A 20,614-nucleotide genomic window follows, 5' to 3' on the forward strand; every position below is an offset into this window, starting at 1 on the left:
CGTGGCAGAATATACCTTTGGACCTACTTAATGCTGTATTAGACTTGAATACATTCACAACTTTTGTAACCTATGGAGAGAACTCATCAGTGTCATGGTCAGTTTAGGCTATTATAATAGGGTAGGCTGTTTAGTTTAAGAAAAAATGGACTTTTTTGTTTGGCAATTTTGGATGCTGGGAAGTACAGAAATAAGACAGACAGATTTAGTTACTGGTGGGACCAAATTTGTGACTGGCAGATAGAAGTGGCTATGTGGCTTGTGTTCACGTGGTCTTTGTCATGGGGCAGGGTAATCTTACAAGGGCACTAAATTTATCAAGAAGGCACTATCCTCATGATTTCATGCTCCCACAAATATCACATTGGGGTTAAGACATCAGCATATGAAATTTGGAAGACACGGTTCATAATACCCACTGTTACATTAAGTTCCATTTTAGAGCACTGATTTCATGAAAAGTAGATACTGCCTTGAACCTAAATAATTGTCAAGCTAATAAGATCTTAGCTATTTCTTATGGACTATCGAAAACTAATGTATTTTTATTTCAAAACATTAGATAAAAAATCACAAGAGTGGAACTAAAGAGCTGGAGAGATGGCTTAGTAGTTAAGAGCATTGACTGCTTTTCCAGAGGACCTGGGTTCGATTCTCAGCACCCACATAGTAACTCACAACCATATAAAACTTCAGATCCAGGAAATCTGACTACCTCTTCTGGCCTCCTGAGGCATTGATTGGATGCATACATGCAGACAAAAATATACCTATTAAATACATCTTATAAACAAAAAGAATGGAATTAAATGAGAAATGCAACAATATGGACAATAGGCTGGCCCAAATATTAAAAAAAAATATATTATTAGTAGAGGACTTAACACAATAGTCACAGAATCTTGAGTAAATATTAGTCTATTTTTGAGTTCCCAAGCAAATTTTTAAGAATTTGATAGTAAGTGGGTAGCATATAACATAGTAGGATGTATCTTAGATGTTCTGGCCCAAGCTACACACTAGTTTTAAATATCTGTATCAGAAAAGAAAAATACTTATTCAAGAACTTTGAAGTGATTCAAGAGCAAGTTTTGTCAGGAACTGTAAATTAATGGTTGATATTATCTAACAGGCTTTAAAGTAAACTTTGAACATCTTGAAATACATGACCCTTTGAGAGTGACAAGATCTTTGATGCACTTTCTCATTGTATCTTTGGATGAAATTGGAAAAGGATGTTTACTTGACCAAGATGTGTCCGTCTAATGTGGCATTTTTTATGTTTGGTAGTTTTATAGGAAAGACAGTTGTTATAATTAAATTAACAGGTGGTTTGTTAACTGTTGTTATTAGCTTGATGCTGTAGTGGAAATGTTCTTGACCTGGATGGGTTTAGAGACACTTATACAACTTTACATTAAAGTTATATGGAGTCGATAGACATAGTCAATGGAACATGTTTTATCTCCTGTTGTGGCACTCTTACTACCTTTTCATAAGAATAGATTCAGCAAAAAAAGCATTGTTTATTTGCTTAGTATATATTAATGGAACATTTCCTGTCCATGAAAATTGTAGACAGTGAGTTATAATGGGGAGTATTGGTATACTCTCTGTTCTCATAAAGTCTTAGGATAGAAAATGGAACTGAAAAGTTCTATTAATGCCTTGCACGGTTACATTTTCATATTGCTATGGTTTTTAACCCTGGCTGTAAATGAAGTCACTCATCTAACTTTTGAAAATACAGATGTCTAGACTTTAGCTTTGGAGGTTGAGATTATATATATTTGGACTTGTGCATAGGGTTATTTTAGAAGTTCCACAAGTCATTCTGAAGCATATCAAACATTAAGGAGGTGTAGTGTATCAATATGTGATTCTATTACTTTGAGTAAATATTAGTCTATTTTTGAGCTCATTACTTTGGAGCTACTTACAAAGTAAAGGCTACTTATTTTGTTTAGTACTTCGGTAATTTTGTTTTGTCTCTGCGTGGTAGAGCATTTATATACTGCAACCATTGCCTTTACAAATGAAGAAACAAAGCACTACAAGTTTGGGAACTTTGTCAGTAGCTGTTACATCTGGAAATAAAGTCTGCTGACTACTCTGAGAGATGTCTTTTCTTTTTCCTTCTGTTTACAATGTAAGGTAGATTATAGAAAACTGAATTGTTTTTACTTTTGTATTAAGGGTGAAGAAAAAGATAAATTACTACATTTTTTCCAAATTGTGACTGATTCTCTCTTCTGGCTATTGGGAGGTCATACTCAACTCATACAGAATGGTAAGAGGGAAAAACAATAACTTTAATATAAACAACAGTCTTACAGCATTGCCTTTTTAAATGCCAAGTTAAAGCTAAAGTATAACTTTGACCTTAACTTTTCTGATTAGTAAATCTGACATATTAATCATTTGACAGTTTAGGAAAGTAATTTTTTAAAATTATAGTAGTGTTATAAATTTAACTTTAGATTTATCTTTCTAAAGAAATCTACGTGTACAGAGTAAATCGTTTTCACTCATACTCTAGCTATTCAGGTAAGGATAGGCTTATATCCTAATTTACTAAATTTTATTAAACTTCAAAGGTATTTTATTGGATATTTTGTTTTCATTGAAAAGTATAAATATGTGTTAATTTTATATTGTCTTAAGACTAAAAAAGTAATCCCAATAATCATGGCACAATTCTTAGTCTTTAAAAAATTTCACTTTACATAAGTGCAGCACCTTGGAATATTTTTCCAGGTAGTAATTCTTGAATCTTTAATTCTACTTTTAGAATTATTCATGCATTAAAGAGCCACATAGTTCTTTAAGTGTTAAAAAACACATTCCTTGGATGTATAATCCATACCATTTTCAGTTTTCTAAAGGCAACTACTTTCAATTGTTTTAACAGACACTTTTGGTAGCCATATAGCTAAGTGAACATCTAAATACTCTATTTAAAAAATATTATCTCTTTCCTTTTATATGTCTACTATTGTTAAAAATCTCCAGTTTAAAGACTGTTTAACTAAAAAAAATATAAAGTACTTAGGACTAGATATAAAGGAGAAAGAAAATACTTAAATAATTTTTTTAAATGCCATATCCCTTTTTGAAAAGAACTGTGATAAAAATGATAGTGTGTCTAGGGTTAATATGAAACCATAATGTAGGTATCAAAACTTGTTAAATGTTTATAAAATTATTGTGCAAAAAATATACATTGAAATGGAGTTTTTAATAATTTTTTCCCTATAAAATGTTTTACACCTTTGAAGAAATTACTGCCCTCCAGACCTGGGATAGAAGTAAAGAAGTGAATTTGAAGTGTCTTGAATATGAGATGTAAAAGAAACATTTAAAATTCATCAGGATTAAAAGGACTGAAAAGCCAACGTAAAGAGGCCTCTACTAGGAATGGTAAAATGGCTCAGCAGATAAAGAGAGAAATTTTTATTTTAGTTTAAGAGGCTTCTACTAGCTGAATAAAGAATAGTTGAGCTATAATAAGAATAATAAGTGCAGTGAACTTAATCACCAAATGTTACCATTGAAGTCAACCAGAGGACTAATGTATTGTTTTAAAACTGTAAAATGAAGAATCTTTTATTCTGTCAATATACATCAATATAAATTTTCTCTTTGTGAAAGTATTTCAGCTAATAAATGAAAGCATGAAAGAGTACCACCTATTTTGCAATCCCTCATGAATGAACAGATTTAGTAATTACCTACCTATGCCTACAACACCTTAAAAAGAGAGACAACTGGATTATCATAACATCACAGATAAAATATATGTTTCATTTCCATCCTCTAACGCCATCTACCAATTGAGAAAAAAATTATACTCCAGGAATGCAATAGAGAATCAAACCTGTCAGAGGACAATTTACATGATTTTATTTTTTGAATAAATCACAAAGAAAATAAAAATGGAAGAATAATGGGTCATTTTAAATTTGAAACGTAATCATGTTCCATGGATCTTATTTGAATCTTGACTGAAAGAAATTTAAAAATTCACAAAACACTTAGAGATTGGAACACTTGTCTGGCTTCTTGATAAAATTAAGAGATAACCTTTATTATCTCTTGATGTTTAATTGATATTTAAAATTGACTGGCTCATGAGGATTTATTACATTATTTTGTCTGCTTTTAGGTGTCTTTGAAACTTTTGTTACAAAAATTAAATAAATAGGCCCTTTTGTGAATGTGGTAATGGAGTAGGAGTTACTCATCTACTTTGAAGCTAAGGAATTACACGGCAAATAGTATAAAGACAAAATGCAGTAACTCCTTAGTATTTTACTTCATCACAGCATTTTAGAACAGAGAAAAAGAAAAGTTTATGAACTAGTTGTCATATGATTTTAGTAAATCCTGGATACTTCTAGAGTTATTACTAAAATATGACAAATAGAAAATACACCTATTGTAGTTACAGATTTTTTTACTACTTAGGTAACAATTTGTAAAATATAGAAGTATGTTTTTTTAAGTTGTTAAAAATGATAAATAATAATTTAGCTTTAAATATATATGAAGAACAGAAGTTGGTATGAGAAAAAGCAAATCTGATATTTCAGGAAATAGAAAAGGAAAGAAAAAAGTTATTTTTATGTAAGCTAAGGTGGTGTTAACAGGGCAAGCTTGCAACATATCTGATCTCACTTTTAATTATCCTTGTGCTCAACTGATGTAGGGAACAGAGACTGATATTTATTGGGAACAGTCTCTTCTAACACATTTTGCCTTAGCCTGCTATAAGAATACTAATAATTTTTAGTTTGGTGAAGAAATGGAGATTATGGGAGATTGTCTTAGTTAGGGTTACTGTTGCTGTGCTGAAATACCACTAGCAATAGCAACTTGGGAAGGAAAGGTTTTATTTGCATTGCACTTCCACATCATTGTACATCACTGAAGGAATCAGGACAGAAACTCAAACAGGACAAGAATCTGGAGGCAGAGACCAATGCAGAGGTCATGGAGGAAAGCCGCTTACTGGTATGCATGCTCTCCATGGCTTGCTCAACCTCCTTTCTAATAGAAGCCAGAACCACCAGAGGTAGCTCCACTCACAATGGACTAAGACTTCCCATATCTATCACTAATTTAAAATAAAAAATGCCCTACAGGCTTGCTAACAGCCTGATCTTACTGAGGCATTTTCTCAATTGTGGCTATCTCTCTGATGACTCTAGCTTGTGTCATCAGCTTTCTAGACAGAGGTTAAAATTAAGCAACTTGCGTATGCACTGAGCACCAAATTTTTGTAACTGGCTAATCAGAGACTAAAACTTTGAAACCTAGAAAAAAAATTATTCAGTGTTTTATTATTTAATAAAACTCATTGCTAGAAAAAAGACTCAGATTTAGGAGATATTTTTAGCTTAAAGGAAGTAATATTAAATTAGCTTGATATTTATAGATGCCCCTTTGACTATAACTAACTTCTTTAAAATGGAATGACTCTTAACTTTATGACCATTTAAAACTGCCTGAATCTATAAAAATATTTATTATAGGCCTTTCACTGCCAAAATTTTAACAGAAATGATCATGAGTTGATTTGATTTTTAAAAGACAAACTCTTACTTAGGTTATTATTAGAATCTTTAACATTTCTTTTTCTCCCTGTTCTTTTAGTACTGCAGAGTGATCATTTCTTACACTTACTGCAAACTGACAATGTTCATATAGGAGCTACAGTCATGACTCTGCTACAGAATATACTACAGATCAACAGGTGACTTAATTTACACAACTTTACATCATAAACATTACAGATTTTATTACAATTTGTCAATCTTCTACATATGACTTGTACATGAAATTTAAGGTCTTTTATGATTGATTGACTTTTAGAAAAAGTTAGTATAAGATAGTGCAAAAGACTAGAAATTTGTTATCAAATTGTTACGTCAGAGCTCTAGAAAATCTTAGGCTTAGAAAAGAGAATTGATGTGATACCTAAAAAAAAAATATTAGGATCATAGTAAAAATATGCATAGTGAAATTATTCATTATTTCATTCATGTATGGGTTTATTCATTGGCTACTATGTGTCATGATTATTCTGTTTCTCCTTATATTTACAATACTTATTCAAATATGAATCTTGTTTTCAATGAGTGACTATTGAGACAAACATATTTTTGTGTATGAGTTTGCAATGTTAAAATTTATCCAAAAGTATTGAGTTGCTTCTAAGCCAAACTGAGTGAAGATACATCCTGGAGAAGTTTAAACCTGAGGTGAAACTTTAAAGATAAGTTTTAAAGGGCGGATGAGGAGAAGGAAAAAGATGCCAACATAAACAAAAGTCAGAGATAAGTAAGAAACATTATGCTGAGGGTAAAAAGTTGAAAAGATTCATCTTGCTGGGATTTTAAGTTCAGTATCTGATGTGTCCAGTAAATTTTGAAGAGACTTACATTATGAAAAATTGATATGTTAAGAAAACAGTCATATCCTGTAGGCAATGGGGACCATTGAAGATTTTATTTAAGTAGATGAATAAGGTCTGATTGCATTTCAGTTTTATTATTCTGGTTAATAATGACAAAACTCTAGACCAGTGGTTCTCAACCTTCCTAATGCTACAACCCTTTAATACAGTTCCTTATGTTGTGATGACCCCAACCATAAAATTATTTTATTGCTTCTTCATAACTAATTTTGCCTCTGTTATGAATCATAATGTAGATATCTGATATGCAGGATAGCAGATATTCGACTCCTAAAGTTTGTCACAACCATTGTGCTGAGAACCACTGCTCTAGACAAAGAAGACAATTGGAAGACTAGGGAGGTATCCTTGTGGTGGGGCACTTGCCTTGGCTGTTAAATATCCTAAATTTGTTGCCCCAAAATGCAAATAATAAACAAACAAATGACCATAGCAATTCAAGTAAAATGATAAAATCTTAGCACTGGTAATAGGGCATAGATTTTTTTAGTTAATTAAAATCACCTAGACCTTTATTTCCACTTTGGATTAAAATAGAATTATAGAGATGAATTTACTTGATTAATGGAGGAAAAGAAAAAGACAACTCATGAAGGATCAATTCTTAATAAACTGAACATGACTCAATGTATGAATAAGAGCTCAGAAGGGGGAAAAAGAATGTAACTAAGGTTGGAGTTTTCTGGCATTGTAAGAAAACCCAAGATAACAGATTTATAAAAGAAAAGGTTTATTTTGGCTCATGATTTTGGAGGCTCCACTACATGATTATTTATTTGCTCAATGGTTTTGAGTCTGTAAGTGAAACATTATACACAATGAAAACAGCTGGCAGGGCAAAGTGCTTACCTTATTACCAGGAAGTTGAAGAGAGAGAAAAGAACGTGCAGTATGTCCTTCCCCTTAAACATTCCAGCAGTTCCATTCCAAATAACTCCTTCCTTGAGACTGAGTTTTTCACACAGGAGCCTTTGGAGTACTTTCAAGATCCCAACTATTCTTAGTACAAATTTTTAGAATGTGGTGTAACTGGAAAACTTGATTTAAAGAAATGAAGTGGGAAATGTAGAGGAAAGCAAGATGACTAAAGTTCACAAGGCAGAACACTAGAAAAAAGCTTTATGAGAGATCAGCAGAGGGTTCTTTTCAAAAATTTAGTGGAGTGCCAATCAGCTCATGTATGTAAAAATCTACACGCTTCTTTCAAAGTCAAGGGGAACATTTTTAAAAAGTCATATCCAGTGCCTGTAAACACCTCTCGATAAACTTAAAAGGATTTAAATAACAAAATGTTGTTGAAAAGTTGGAATCTGGTAGAAATGAGTGAGTAGATATCTGAAAAGTCTACAAATAATGTAAGAAATGGTATATACCTAAATAACCTACAGAACAGAAGAAATCAAAAGTAAAATTAGAAATTATTTCTAAAACAGGTGAAAAGAATTTCTGAGGTACATCTTAAACAATACTTAGAAATTTTATATGGAATATCTATATTGGGAAAGAAAAATCTCAAATCATTATATCAATTCTGCTTTAAGTAAACTAGAAAAATATGGGAATAGTAAGCCCTAAGCCAAAGAAGGGAAAACAATAAACATGAAAGCAATAATCAACATCAATAAAGTCAACGAAAACAACAGAGAAAGTAAGTGAAACCATAAGTTGAATCTGAGATGAATGAAATGAGCCTCCAAGAGTGATCAGGAAAGAAATAGAAGAACTGCCAACAATTAATGTTAAAATTGAGAAGGATAACATCATTTACTGTCATTAAAAAAAATCACTAAGGAAGCTGGGCCCAGGTGCCGCACACCTTTAATCCCAGCACTTGGGAGACAAAGGCAATCAGATCTCTGAGTTTGAGGCCAGCCTGGTCTACAAGAACTGGTTCTAGGACAGGCACCAAAGCTACACAGAGAAACCCTGTCTTAAAAAACAAACAAAAACAAAAACACAAAGTAATAATATGAACAACTTTATGCTCATAAACTCAACAAGTTAGTTGAAGCTCACCACAGTATTGTAAAATGATAATAAAGAAATGCCAGTAGAAGTAAAATGCTCTTTATAAATTAAGCACATAATTTTGTGTTTCATTAAATTATTGAATCTTAACTGCAGTCTTGTGATTTGTCACCTTGAAGCTTTTGAAGCAATTAATCTTACAGGTTTTTTATATTCAATTTGATAATAAGTTTCTCTGTGAGGAAAGAGGGGAACTTCATCTACTTTGGATTCTTTGTTGTACCTAATATGGTCCTCTGCCTACAGTATGAAATCAGAAATGTGAATTGACTTAATATGCTATAGTCTAAATTCTTAGAACCAAGTTATATTCTTTAAAAAGTGGCTATCTCCGTGGATCAGGCCACACACAGTCATTCGAGTTACTAAATGCTTTATTTTAAATTTGTTGTGATAATCATGTATTAACTAGTAATAGTACTTTTTTTCTGTCCTATTAGTGGTGATTTACTGAAAATAGAAGGAAAAATCCTGCATTCTATTTTAGATGAAATTCTTTTCAAGCTTTTATCAACTCCTAGTCCAGTCTTAAGAAGTATTGCTACAAAGCTCCTCCTAGTGCTAGCTGAATCTCATCAGGAAATTTTGATTTTACTGAGACTAAGTGCTTGCTACAAAGGTAGGTCATATGTATTTTCTTCTCTTGGTAGTCTCAAGGACAAAAATATATTGGCAGTTTATAAATGGCAAAATTTTTATATTTTGAAAAGTTAGTAACTCAACTGTGAAGACAAACTTTAAAATAGATGTCTCTATATTATCAACAGATAGTATGCATATTTTGTTGATGGGTTATAATAAATATTTACTCTCTCTCTCTGACAAAGTTGTTTATATTGGGTATACCAAATAGTATAGTAAAATAATGACCAAAGATGTCTGTGACCTTATCAGAACTTACTAGAGAAGAAAGTAGAAGTGTGCATTATTATCAGTTAATAATTAATACCTTTAGAGAAGAAAATAGAACTGCATTATTATCAATTAATAATTGATATCTTACTATTTCACTGCCTTTACTAAAAAAACAAAACACTACCAACAACAAAATATACCTATATTTCATACTCAAACACATATGATTAAAAAGTCAAATCTTGAGAGTAAATAAATTCATTATTAACTACCATTCTTGTGTGAGAGTATTCATTTAATTGAACACTGACTGCAAGATACTATTTTACATTCTTTAATTTTTTTTATAATACTCCTTTGGTATATTGGGTATTCCTATCCTTACATATAGATATGAAATAAGAGACTTGGAAAAATTAGGTAATTTACTCAAGATTACTTAGATTTTAGTTTTCCAACTCTCTGCCAAAATTATGTTAGCTTTATGTTATTTCTTTGTTAACCAATATATTTATATTCAGTATAGTAAAATATTGGTTTTTATTTCATTAAATATGTTTAATATAGGATGGCACATGGGACTTTTAAAATTTTTAGGATCTACTTAATTACTAATCGATTAGAATAGACCTTAATCATTCTTGGTGATTCAAAAGGAACATTAGTAACTTTCCTTATAGCTGTAATTACTATTGCCTTTTTAATTATTTTATATATTATAAGAAAAAAGCTAGAATAAGCACCACTAGTAGACCTCTAGTTATTATTATGCCAAGCATACATTTTCGAATTTGCAGCTAGAGTTCTCCAGAAATGCGAGTGTTCATGCCAGGCCTGGGGGTGCATGCCTTTATTTCCAGCCTTTGAGCCTGAGGCCAGCCTGGTATACATAGTGAATTCCAGAACAGCCAGAACATTATGAGACCCTGTCTCAACACCCTTCCCCTAGCCCCCCCAAAAAGAACAAAAGCAAGAAATTTGAATTTTACCTTAATCCCTGTTCATTTCTTTGAATGATAAAATTGCAACAGTAGAATTTACTCAAGTTTACCAAGGTATTTTGCAATTGTAAGTGCTTCTGAAAGCTTGGATCTTAAAGAACACAGGCAAAGATCCATATGATGGCAGCCCCAAATGTATACTGCAAGACAATTTTATTTGCTTATTTATGTTTATTATATCACACATAATTCCAACATGCTTTGGATACAAAAGTTACTTTGTCCCTTTTATGACTACTTACTATTTTGGAATTAAAATGCAGTGGCCCATGTTATAACATTTCTGTATTGTTCAGAAACCTCTTGGCTTATGTCCAACTTATAAATGTTAGTGTAATAAGTTTTTTCTTTAATTAATAGTGACTAATAATACCTGCTGAAGTGCTTCCACAAGGTAGACATATACAGAGTATGTGCTTACAATAACTTCTTAAGAATGTTTTAGTTTAAGGTTTTTGCGTTGAAAGGAAAACAAATTCTCTCTACTCTGACTTACTTCAGTGATCCTACTGCCTTATTTAATAAAGAAATTATTTAAACATATTTTTACATTCAGATTTCACAAGTCAGGAAAATAAAAATTCTCAGAACAGAGGAAGATTGTAAAGACCACAACATAGAAGTGTTTGATAAAAAGAAAATGATATATATAATTATGTTGTTATATTTATTCATTTTCTACTTAGATAACAAAATCTTTATTGATAATTGTTTTGTCTTGTTATTATATTTTAGGACTCACAAGTCTGCTAAATAAACAGGAAAATATGACAGAATTTAGTCGAGAACTTAGACAGCTGGTTGGTCTTTTAACCCCTAAAGTCCATCAGGAAGTAGAAGAACAGGTATTATAAAAAATAATTTGTGTGATATTTGATAACTGTATTGAACCTCAGTTCTCCTTAAATATGCCTCAATTTCCTTCTCTTAACACTTTAAACAAAATGTTATCCCTAGATGATAGAAATCTTTTAATATTTTCATTGTATTGTATCATTCCGTCTTTCCATAAACACAATTTCAGTCTCCCTTTTATATCTGTTTATAGATTTGAGCAGGTTAATTTTTTCAAAATATCTCATGAAATCCCATGTTTATTTACTCATTTATCTATAAGCTATTTAAATTTTATTTGCTTTAAAAATATCTCTCATTATAGCAAACTGTATATATGTCCACCTATGGTAAGCTGCCTTATTCATTGATACAAAATAATATATTTTTATCTTTACATAAAATTATATTAATAAGTTATGTTTGAGGCATGACAAATTTTATTTTATCATTCTTCTTCAACATATACTCAAAATGGAGGCTTTAGGTAACTTACTTCTATAGAAAAAGGCATACACTTTGAATATTTTCAGGTAAGGCCTTAAAATATATATGGAAAATGGAATCTAAAATAATAAAAGATATTTTTATAGTAAAAGGAAATGAGATTATTATTTACCTAAAATCCAAAACCAAAAGGTAATTGGAAGGAAGTCCAGTTTAGGCAGGAGGATGAAGGGAGACATTTATATGGAAGAAAATAAAGGAAAAGAATTCTTTACTTCCATAGACTACTTTCAAAACATTCGTATGGTGGACAGCCTCAAAACAGCATCCTAAAAGCTTAGAATTAAAACATATTTGCATAACTAACCACAAATAGTCAAGGAGCTTATACAGCTTAAGCCTAATAAAGTTGGTTAATACTGAATGAATTGGAGTGGTGGCTCAACAGCTAAGAGTGTGTACTGCTCCTGCAAAGGACAAGTTCTGTTGCCAGCGCCCATGTTAGATGGCTCACAAAAGCCTGCACCTCCAATTTCAGGGGAATCTGAAGCCTTTGGCCTCAGCAGGTGTGCACATAGCTACAAACACACACACATAATTAAAAATAATAAAAACAAATCTTTTAAAAATACTAAATATAAACATTAATAAGTTAGCTCCCTGGGCATGGAGACACACAGCTTTAATCCCAGTACTCAAGAGGCTAGGACAGAAGAGTCATAATTTTAGTTCTCATGGGTTGCTTGACAAGATTTAGTTTCAAAACCCCACAAGCAACCAACCAGAAGACATTAGGTCCAAAGATTAGGAAGGACTTTAAATCCTTGAAAAGGAAGTGATATTAGAGAGAGAATTTGGAGCTAACTAGACTATTTTGAATATGTTCTAGATATTACCCTAGTTGAACAGGTGTGATATTCTTGGACATTCTGGGCCTCATGAGCTTAATGTTTCCTGCTACCCATCTGTTTAGAGGTGAAGATTAAACCTTACCCTGGCCTTGTATTTTAAGGGATATATTTCTCAAAAAGGCTTTTCTAGAGACATATCAAAATTATTTCTGATATATAATTTCAGAAACTACATAAAGCAGCTTGCTTGATTCAAGCCTATTGGAAAGGTTTCCAGACCAGAAAGAGATTAAAGAAGCTTCCGTCTGCTGTGATTGCTTTGCAGAGGAGTTTCAGGTAGAAAAACCAAACAAAACAATTTTGATTAAAATGATGGTCTGGGTTTGCATGTAAATTTGTAATTTTCCACCCTCTTCCCCCCAAAAAAAGAAAAAAAAATATATGAGAGTGTTACCAGACCACAGGTAACCACGGGGAGGGGGTTATTGCTTTGGGGTTTTTTTTCCTTTTTTTTTTTTCCCTTTCCTAATGTTTTTGTTTTATTCTTGTCTTTATTCGGTTCCATAGTGTTACTGAGTATCAACGCTCAAGTAACCAGATATCCTTTCAGAACAAAGGGCATAATATGACAAATCTGATGGAATCCAATACTCAGTCCTATCCATTTCCTGTCCAGATTTGTGGGCCAAGCCTTAAGAGAGAGCCAGTGATATTTATATTTTTAAATTCTCAAAACCAACAGTTCTCATAATTGCTCATATATAATTATGATAATATATATAAAGATTAAAGATGGTAATCAACTATTCCTGAGTAAATATGGCATGAGTAGATGTGATCCTTTAGATTTGACAAACTACTGATCCCTACTTCAGTTGTACTCTGAAAAATGAAATATTGAAGATATGGGTCACATTCTGATTTAACTAGCCTAGCTACATTCTTAAAGGTTACAGAAAGAACTATAGAAAAAAATAAATGAAAAAAATTTAGCATTGATTATAAAGTAGAACCATCTCAGAGGTGATTTTGTTTTCATCCATCATTACTTAAAGCCAAATTTAACTTACTAAAACGAAACTGACATATTACAGAAGTAAACTTTAAAAACTGAAACCAATCTTAATAACTGCAGCTGCCTTTCTGTTATAAATACATTTAAAAATAGTACTATACTCGAAACACTACATTGCCCCACAGTCAAACTAGAAGTGTTACGTAGTGAATAATAGCCTATGAAAATTTTCTTCCAAAGAAATTTAAAGACAAGGTGTAAATACCATTGAGCATGAGTATTTTTAGCAAAGTATTTTAGCATCGTGTATGTGTGTGCATGCACGTGCGTATATGCTTGATATATCCAAAATACATATAAAGCATACCTACAAAATTATATGTAAACAGTATAAAATGCATATGTAAAACAATATACACATACATAAAACACATACATATATGTGTGAACATATTCCAGAATTTTACTAATATGAAAATATCCCAGAATTTTGTGTGTGTGTGTGTATACACTTACAAGTGTGCGTGTTTGGAGAGAGAGAGAGTAACAGGCTTGAGTTTGTAGTTGGCTTCAGTAACTTATTAGCTAAATGACTTAGGACAAGTTATCGAAACTCTTAGCCCCAAATTTCAAATCTAGAGATTAGAAATAATAGCTGTGGCTTGTGACACAGACCAGTAATCTCAGCTACTCAGGAAACTTAGGAAGAATGTAAGTTTAAATCTATCCTGGGCTACAGAGTGAGTTCAAAACTACCACTACTGGACAATTTAGCAGAGGAAGTAATTTAGCCTCAAAGTAAAGAGTAAAAAGATAACTGGGTGTAGTTCAGTGGTAGAGCATTTGCCAAGTATCCTAAGACCTTAGGTGCACTCCCCAGCACTGCAATAGGTAAATGAATGTATGACTAAAGCTTTATAAACCACAGAAAGTTGAAACAATACATTGAGATAATATAAAGGTTTTAGTATATGACACTTAAAAAGATAGGATGAAACTATATTTTTGTGCCCTTAAAATTTGTAATTCTAGACAGACAGATACATAATAGCACTCATGAGAAGCAATGCTATCATCATTTAGATAGCATTGCTTTTTTTCTCCTACAAGCTGTTTCTTAAGAATTAAATAAAAATAAAACCAAATAACTTAAAAGATTATTTCTGTGGCCAGAAGAGTATGAGAAATACTGAATACTTTGAGAATGACGATGTCTGTTTTTATCAGATGTTTGAATGTTCTTGATAATGCCTTCTGTAAGTGAACTCAGAGTAGTTATTGCTTAGAGATCCTACCTTCCACATCCTCAGCCATCCGTCCCTTTACATTTAAAGATACCCCCAAGACAATGGATTAAGATCTTTAAGGTTTGGCCCCATAATACTTGCCAGAGTTACCTTTTTACTTTTTCTTTCTAAATTAAAGTATTTATTTAAAAATATCTCTGAGGACTAGGGTTTAGCTCAATGCTAGAATGCATAGTTAGTATATAATCTGTATCACTACTTGAAAAACCAACTACCACAGGATTATGAGTTTGCCTATATAGAAGTATATGTATGGGATCTAATTAATATTATGTCATTTTAAAATATTTAAGTTAGCATAAAAGTAAAGAGTTTCTTCTTAGCATTTTCACAATATGTGCTGTTATACTTTGTGGGTTTTTTTTCTTTTTTTTTCCATTGATTTTTATTGAGCTCTACATTTTTCTCTCCTCCCTTCTCTCTACTTCTCCCCTTCCCCCTTGAGACCTCCCCCAAGGTCCCCATGCTTCCAGTTTACTCAGGAGATCTTGTCTTTTTCTACTTCCCATGTAGATTAGATCTATGTAAGTCTCTTTTAGTGCCCTCATTGTTGTCTAAATTCTCTGGGATTGTGGTTTGTAGGCTGGCTTTCTTTGCTTAATGTTTAAAAACCACTTATGAGTGAGTACATGTGATAATTGTCTTTCTGTGTCTGGGTTAACTCACTCAAAATAATGTTTTCTAGCTCCATCCGTTTTCCTGCAAAATTCAAGATGTCATTATTTTTTTCAGCTGTGTAGTACTCCATTGTGTAAATGTACCACATTTTCCTTATCTACTCTTCGGTCAAGGGGTATTTCGGTTGTTTCCAGGTTCTGGCTATGACAAACAAGGCTGCTATGAACATAGTTGAGCACATGTCCTTGTAGCACGATTGAGCATCCTTAGGATATATACCCAAAAGTGTTATTACTGGGTCTTGAGGAAGGTTGTTTCCTAATTTTCTGAGAAATCGCCACACTGACATCCAAAGGGGCTGTACCAGCTTGCATTCCCACCAGCAATGCAGGAGTGTTCCCTTTTCTCCACAACCTCTCCAGCATAAGTTGTCATAGTGTTTTTGATGTTGACCATTCTTACAGGTGTAAGACGGACTCTCAGAGTTGTTTTGATTTGCATTTCTCTGATGACTAAGGATGTTGAACATTTCCTTAAGTGTCTTTCAGCCATCTTAGATTCCTCTGTTGAGAGTTCTCTGTTTAGGTCTGTACTCCATTTTTTTTTATTGGATTATGTGTTCTTTTGGTGATCTATTTCTTGAGTTCTTTGTATATTTTGGAGAGCAGACCTCTGCCTGATGTGGGATTAGTGAAGATCTTTTCCCATTCTGTAGCTGAAATTTTGTCTTGTTGACTGTGTCCTTTGCTTTACAGAAGCTTTTCAGTTTCAGGAAGTCTCATTTATTAATTGTTTCTCTCAGTGTCTGTGCTCCTGGGGTTATATTTAGGAAGTGGTCTCCTGTGCTAATGTGTTCAAGTGTACTTCCCACTTTCTCTTCTATAAGGTTCAGTGTGGCTGGCTTTATGTTGAGGTCTTTAATTCATTTGGACTTGAGTTTTGCGCATGGTGATAGATATTGGTCTATTTTCATTCTTCTACATGTTGCTATTTAGTTATGCCAGCACCACTTGTTAAATATGCTTTCTTTTTTTCCATTTGATATTTTTTGCTTCTGTATCAAAAATCAGGTGTTTGAAGGATTGTGGATTAATTATCTGGGTCTTCTATTCAGTTCCATTGGTTCTCCTCTCTGTTCTTATGCCAATACCAGGCTGTTTTCAGTACTGTAGTTCTGTAGTAGAGTTTGAACTCAGGGATTGTGATGCCTCCAGAAGTTCTTTTATTGTACAGGATTGTTTTGGCTATCCTGGGTTTTTTGCTTTTCCATATAATGTTGAGTACTGTTTTGCGGTCTTTGAAGAATTTAGCTGGGATTTTGATGGGAATTGCGTTGAATCTGTAGATTGCTTTTGGTAAGATTGCCATTTTTACTATGTTAATTCTGCCTACCCAAGAGCATGGAAGATCTTTCCACTTTCTGGTGTCTTCTTCAATTTCTTTCTTCAAAGATTTAAAGTTCTTGCCATATAAGTCTTCCACTTGCTTGGTTAGAGTACTCTGAGATATTTAAGCTATTTGTGGCTATTGTGAAGGGTATTGTTTCTCTGATTTCTTTCCCAGCCCTTTTATCATCTGTGTACAGGAGGGCTACTGATTTTTTTTTTTTTTAGTTAATCTTGTATTCTTGTATCCTGCTACATTACTGAAAGTGTTCATGAGTTCCTTGATAGAATTTTTGGGATCACTTATGTAAACTATCATATCATCAGCAAGCAGTGAGAGTTTGAATTCTTCTTTTCCAGTTTGTATCCTGTAACATGGAGCAGGGCCTGCTTGTTGTTTGGGTTTTTATCCTGCCCAGTACCCCGCAACTGTTTAGCCCCAAAGAAAGTCACACATAGGTCTCTATAAGTTATAAAGCTGATTGGCCCATTAGCTGTAGCCTCTCACTGGCTATCTCTCACATCTTGATTAACCCATTTTTCTGACCTATGTTAGCCATGTGGCTCAGTACCTTTCTCAGTAGGCAGATCACATCCTGCTGCTTCGGTGGTCTGGGCAGGAGTGGGAGGAATCAGTTTCCTCCTTCCCAGAATTCTCCTGTTCTCATTACATCATTTCTACTTCCTGTCTGGTTTTCCTGCCTGTATTTCCTGCCTGGCCAATCAGCATTTATTTAAAACATGATTGACAGAATACAGACAATTCTCCCGCACCAGTATCCCCTTGATCTCCTTTTGGTGTCTTATTGCTCTAGCTAGGACCTCAAGAATTATATTGGATATGGAGACATTAGACAACCTTGTCTTGTTCCTGATTTTAGTGGAATTGCTGGGAGTTTCTCTCCATTTAGTTTAATATTGGTTGTTGGCTTGCTGTATATTGCCTTTATTATGTTTAGGTATGTTCCTTGTATCCCTGCTCTCTCTAAGACCTTTATCATGAAGGAATGCTGTATTTTTTTTGGAAAGCTTTTTCTACATCTAATGAGATGATCATGTTGTTTTTATTTTTCAGTTTGTTTATATGGTGGACTATGTTGACAGATTTTCATATGTTGAACCATCCTGCATCTCTGGGATGAAGCCAACTTGATCATGGTGGATGATGGTTCTGATGTGTTACACTTTGTTTTAATTCATCCTCTCCTTTATTGTACTTGCCTCCACCTCTGGCTGGTTCTCTCTCTTATTCTGGGTATACATTTTCTTCATCGCTTTCTTCTCATGAGCCTCTTTCCAGTTTCATTAAACATATACAATATTCATAAAATTAATTACAGGTTCTGAATATTTGCCAATATGGCTTACTTAGTGATTTCCAGTTCCCTTCATGTTATGCAAATGTCACGGATTCATTTTTCATTGTTGCTGAATAAGACGATTGTAAATATGTACCAACTTTTCTTTATCCTTCTATTTATTGATAAACATTTAGACTGATGCCATCTTTGCCATTGTAAAGGGTTGCAACAACTAACATGTATATGTAAGCGTCTCTATGGTATGTTAACTTGCTCATTTTTTTGAAGCTGTTTTACTTGAGGGTAGTGTTGTTTTATTGAGACAGGGTCTCACTATGTAAACCCCACTGGGTTCAAGCTCCTTTATTGTTTTTTGAAGTACTTATCTTGTTTTTGCTGCTGGGAGAGAAGTCATACTCTGGAAGGAGACCTGCAAATTAATTTAAGCAAAGTAAATAGTATTTCTGCTTGTCTTTTTGTATCTTCCTGGTTTTCCTCTATAGATACCTGAAAGTATTTTAAGTATATATACTGTATACTAATATTTGTAATGCTTTTCATAGTGACATATAGGAAGTATCAAAGACTGAGTTGCAGTGGTCAAGAAGCAATTTGATAAGTATCAGCAGAAAATGTAGAGATTATAATTAACTAAAGCATTTGAACACAAAACTTTACAGCCAGTCATAAAATAGTATATATTTAATTAACAGTTGAAAAATACCTAATCCTGGGAGTAGACTAGATGGTCAGCAGTGTTAGGATGTCTTTTATCCAGCCTCATGACTTTGGATTCCCAGGACCAGCATAGTGGAAGAAGAAAACTGACTCTTTCAGATGGTCCTCTGATCACATATGCTCCATGACTGGTATATGCCCACAAATACAATGCATACGTGCACATACACGCTTAAATAAATATAATAAATTTAACAAAAGGAAAAATAGGGCTTGGTTCCATGGTTCAGTGGTTAAGAGCATTTGCTACTCTTACAGAAGACCTAATTTCCTTTCTCCGTACCCATATGTTGGCTCATAACTATCCCTAACTCCAGTTCCAGGGGATAATATACCCTCATCTTACCTCCAAAGATACCAGGCATGCATGTATTGCACATAAAAACATGTAGGCAGATCATGTTAAAAATAAATATTTTTAATTTTTTATATGTGTGTTTTACTTGCATGTATGTCTGTGTACCATATGCATTCCGAGTGTCTGCAGGAGCCAGAAGAGGACATTGGATCTCCTAGACCTGGAGTTGCAACTTATGAGACACAGTATGGGTGCTAGAAATCCAACTTGGGACTTCTGGAAGAACAACTAGTGCTTTTAACTGTGGAGCCATCTCACCATCCCCCATAAACCTTAAACAAAACAAAACAAACAAAGAAAAGAAAGAAAAAATAAACTTTAAAAGTTAGACATAAGTATACCATGCAGTAAAAGTCAGTATTGAAAATTTAACATTTTTAAATAATTTATATTTCTATGTAAATAAACACAATTTTTAGCAAATATGTATTCTTGGTTTTATTTTCATCTGACAGTATATGTCACTAAATAATTTTTGCAAGTTTTCTATTTCTATTTTCAAAATTAGTAGAATCCCGTCAGTTAAAAGACTAAATATTTATTCAGTCTACTATTGTAGGATAGCTTTCAAATTGTTGCCACTGTAATACTATGTTACAATATCCTTGAACATAAGTCTACATATTTGATTATTCAGTAAGAAAATAATTAGAAGTGGAATTGTTTTATCTGCATTTTTGAGCCTTCTTATATGTATTTAAATATTCCTCTGGACTTTTGATGATGTAGAGATATTTACTTAAATATCTCTAGAGAAATTTATACATAAGAACAATGTTCTTCACCTACCCCACCAACAAATTATCTTCCAAAACATTTTTTTTCTATTTGGTTATTCATGAAATCAGGGATTTCATGCATTTGCTGAACATGGTTTATAAAATTGTGTGTAAGGAACTTATCTTTTTCCTTTCACAGATCTAAACGAACAAAGGCATTGTTGGAGCTAAATAGGCAAAAAGAAGAAAAAGACCTCAGATTAAGATTGCAGCTTCAAAGACAGAGAGCCATGAGGCTTTCCCGAGAGTCACGCTTGAGTATGCTTGAAATCGTTCATCCAGGTGAGTACTAGTATCACTTCATAAGTGTAAAAATGTGAAATCTTAAAACAAGTTTTCTGGCAACCTGATAATTTCTTTTCTTTTTTGTATTTGGAATTTTTTGCCTCCCTACCCCCTCTAGAGAAATCATATTAAATCTCTGGATTTTAAAAATTACAGCTTTTCTGATTCATACCTATTAACTTTAAGTTTTTTTCCAGATACATGTGTTTAACCTAAAAGTTTATAATTAAAAATAGTTACCAATGACATTAAAAAATTCTTAAAAGAACTTCAAATATTTGTACAGTCTGAACTTAAGTCACTCCCTAGAATAAAATTTGTGACATCTTCTCAC

General features: G+C 32.9%; 1 protein-coding gene across 2 annotated transcripts in view; it reads left to right on the forward strand.

Moving 5' to 3' along the window:
* Iqcb1 (IQ motif containing B1) overlaps positions 1 to 20,614 on the forward strand; it is a 59,770-nt gene that overhangs the window by 13,266 nt on the left and 25,890 nt on the right. For both annotated transcript variants that reach the window (XM_050122357.1, XM_050122358.1), the window contains exons 6-11: positions 2,197 to 2,290; positions 5,656 to 5,755; positions 8,947 to 9,125; positions 11,098 to 11,207; positions 12,721 to 12,830; positions 20,135 to 20,277. In XM_050122357.1, coding sequence (XP_049978314.1) covers positions 2,197 to 2,290; positions 5,656 to 5,755; positions 8,947 to 9,125; positions 11,098 to 11,207; positions 12,721 to 12,830; positions 20,135 to 20,277 — 736 coding nt within the window. The remainder of the gene's footprint in view (positions 1 to 2,196; positions 2,291 to 5,655; positions 5,756 to 8,946; positions 9,126 to 11,097; positions 11,208 to 12,720; positions 12,831 to 20,134; positions 20,278 to 20,614) is intronic.

This window comes from Alexandromys fortis, unplaced genomic scaffold (genome assembly GCF_014885135.2).
Source record: "Alexandromys fortis isolate MF-2015 unplaced genomic scaffold, M_Fortis_MF-2015_v1.1 scaffold_187, whole genome shotgun sequence".
NCBI classification, from domain to species: Eukaryota; Metazoa; Chordata; class Mammalia; order Rodentia; family Cricetidae; genus Alexandromys; species Alexandromys fortis.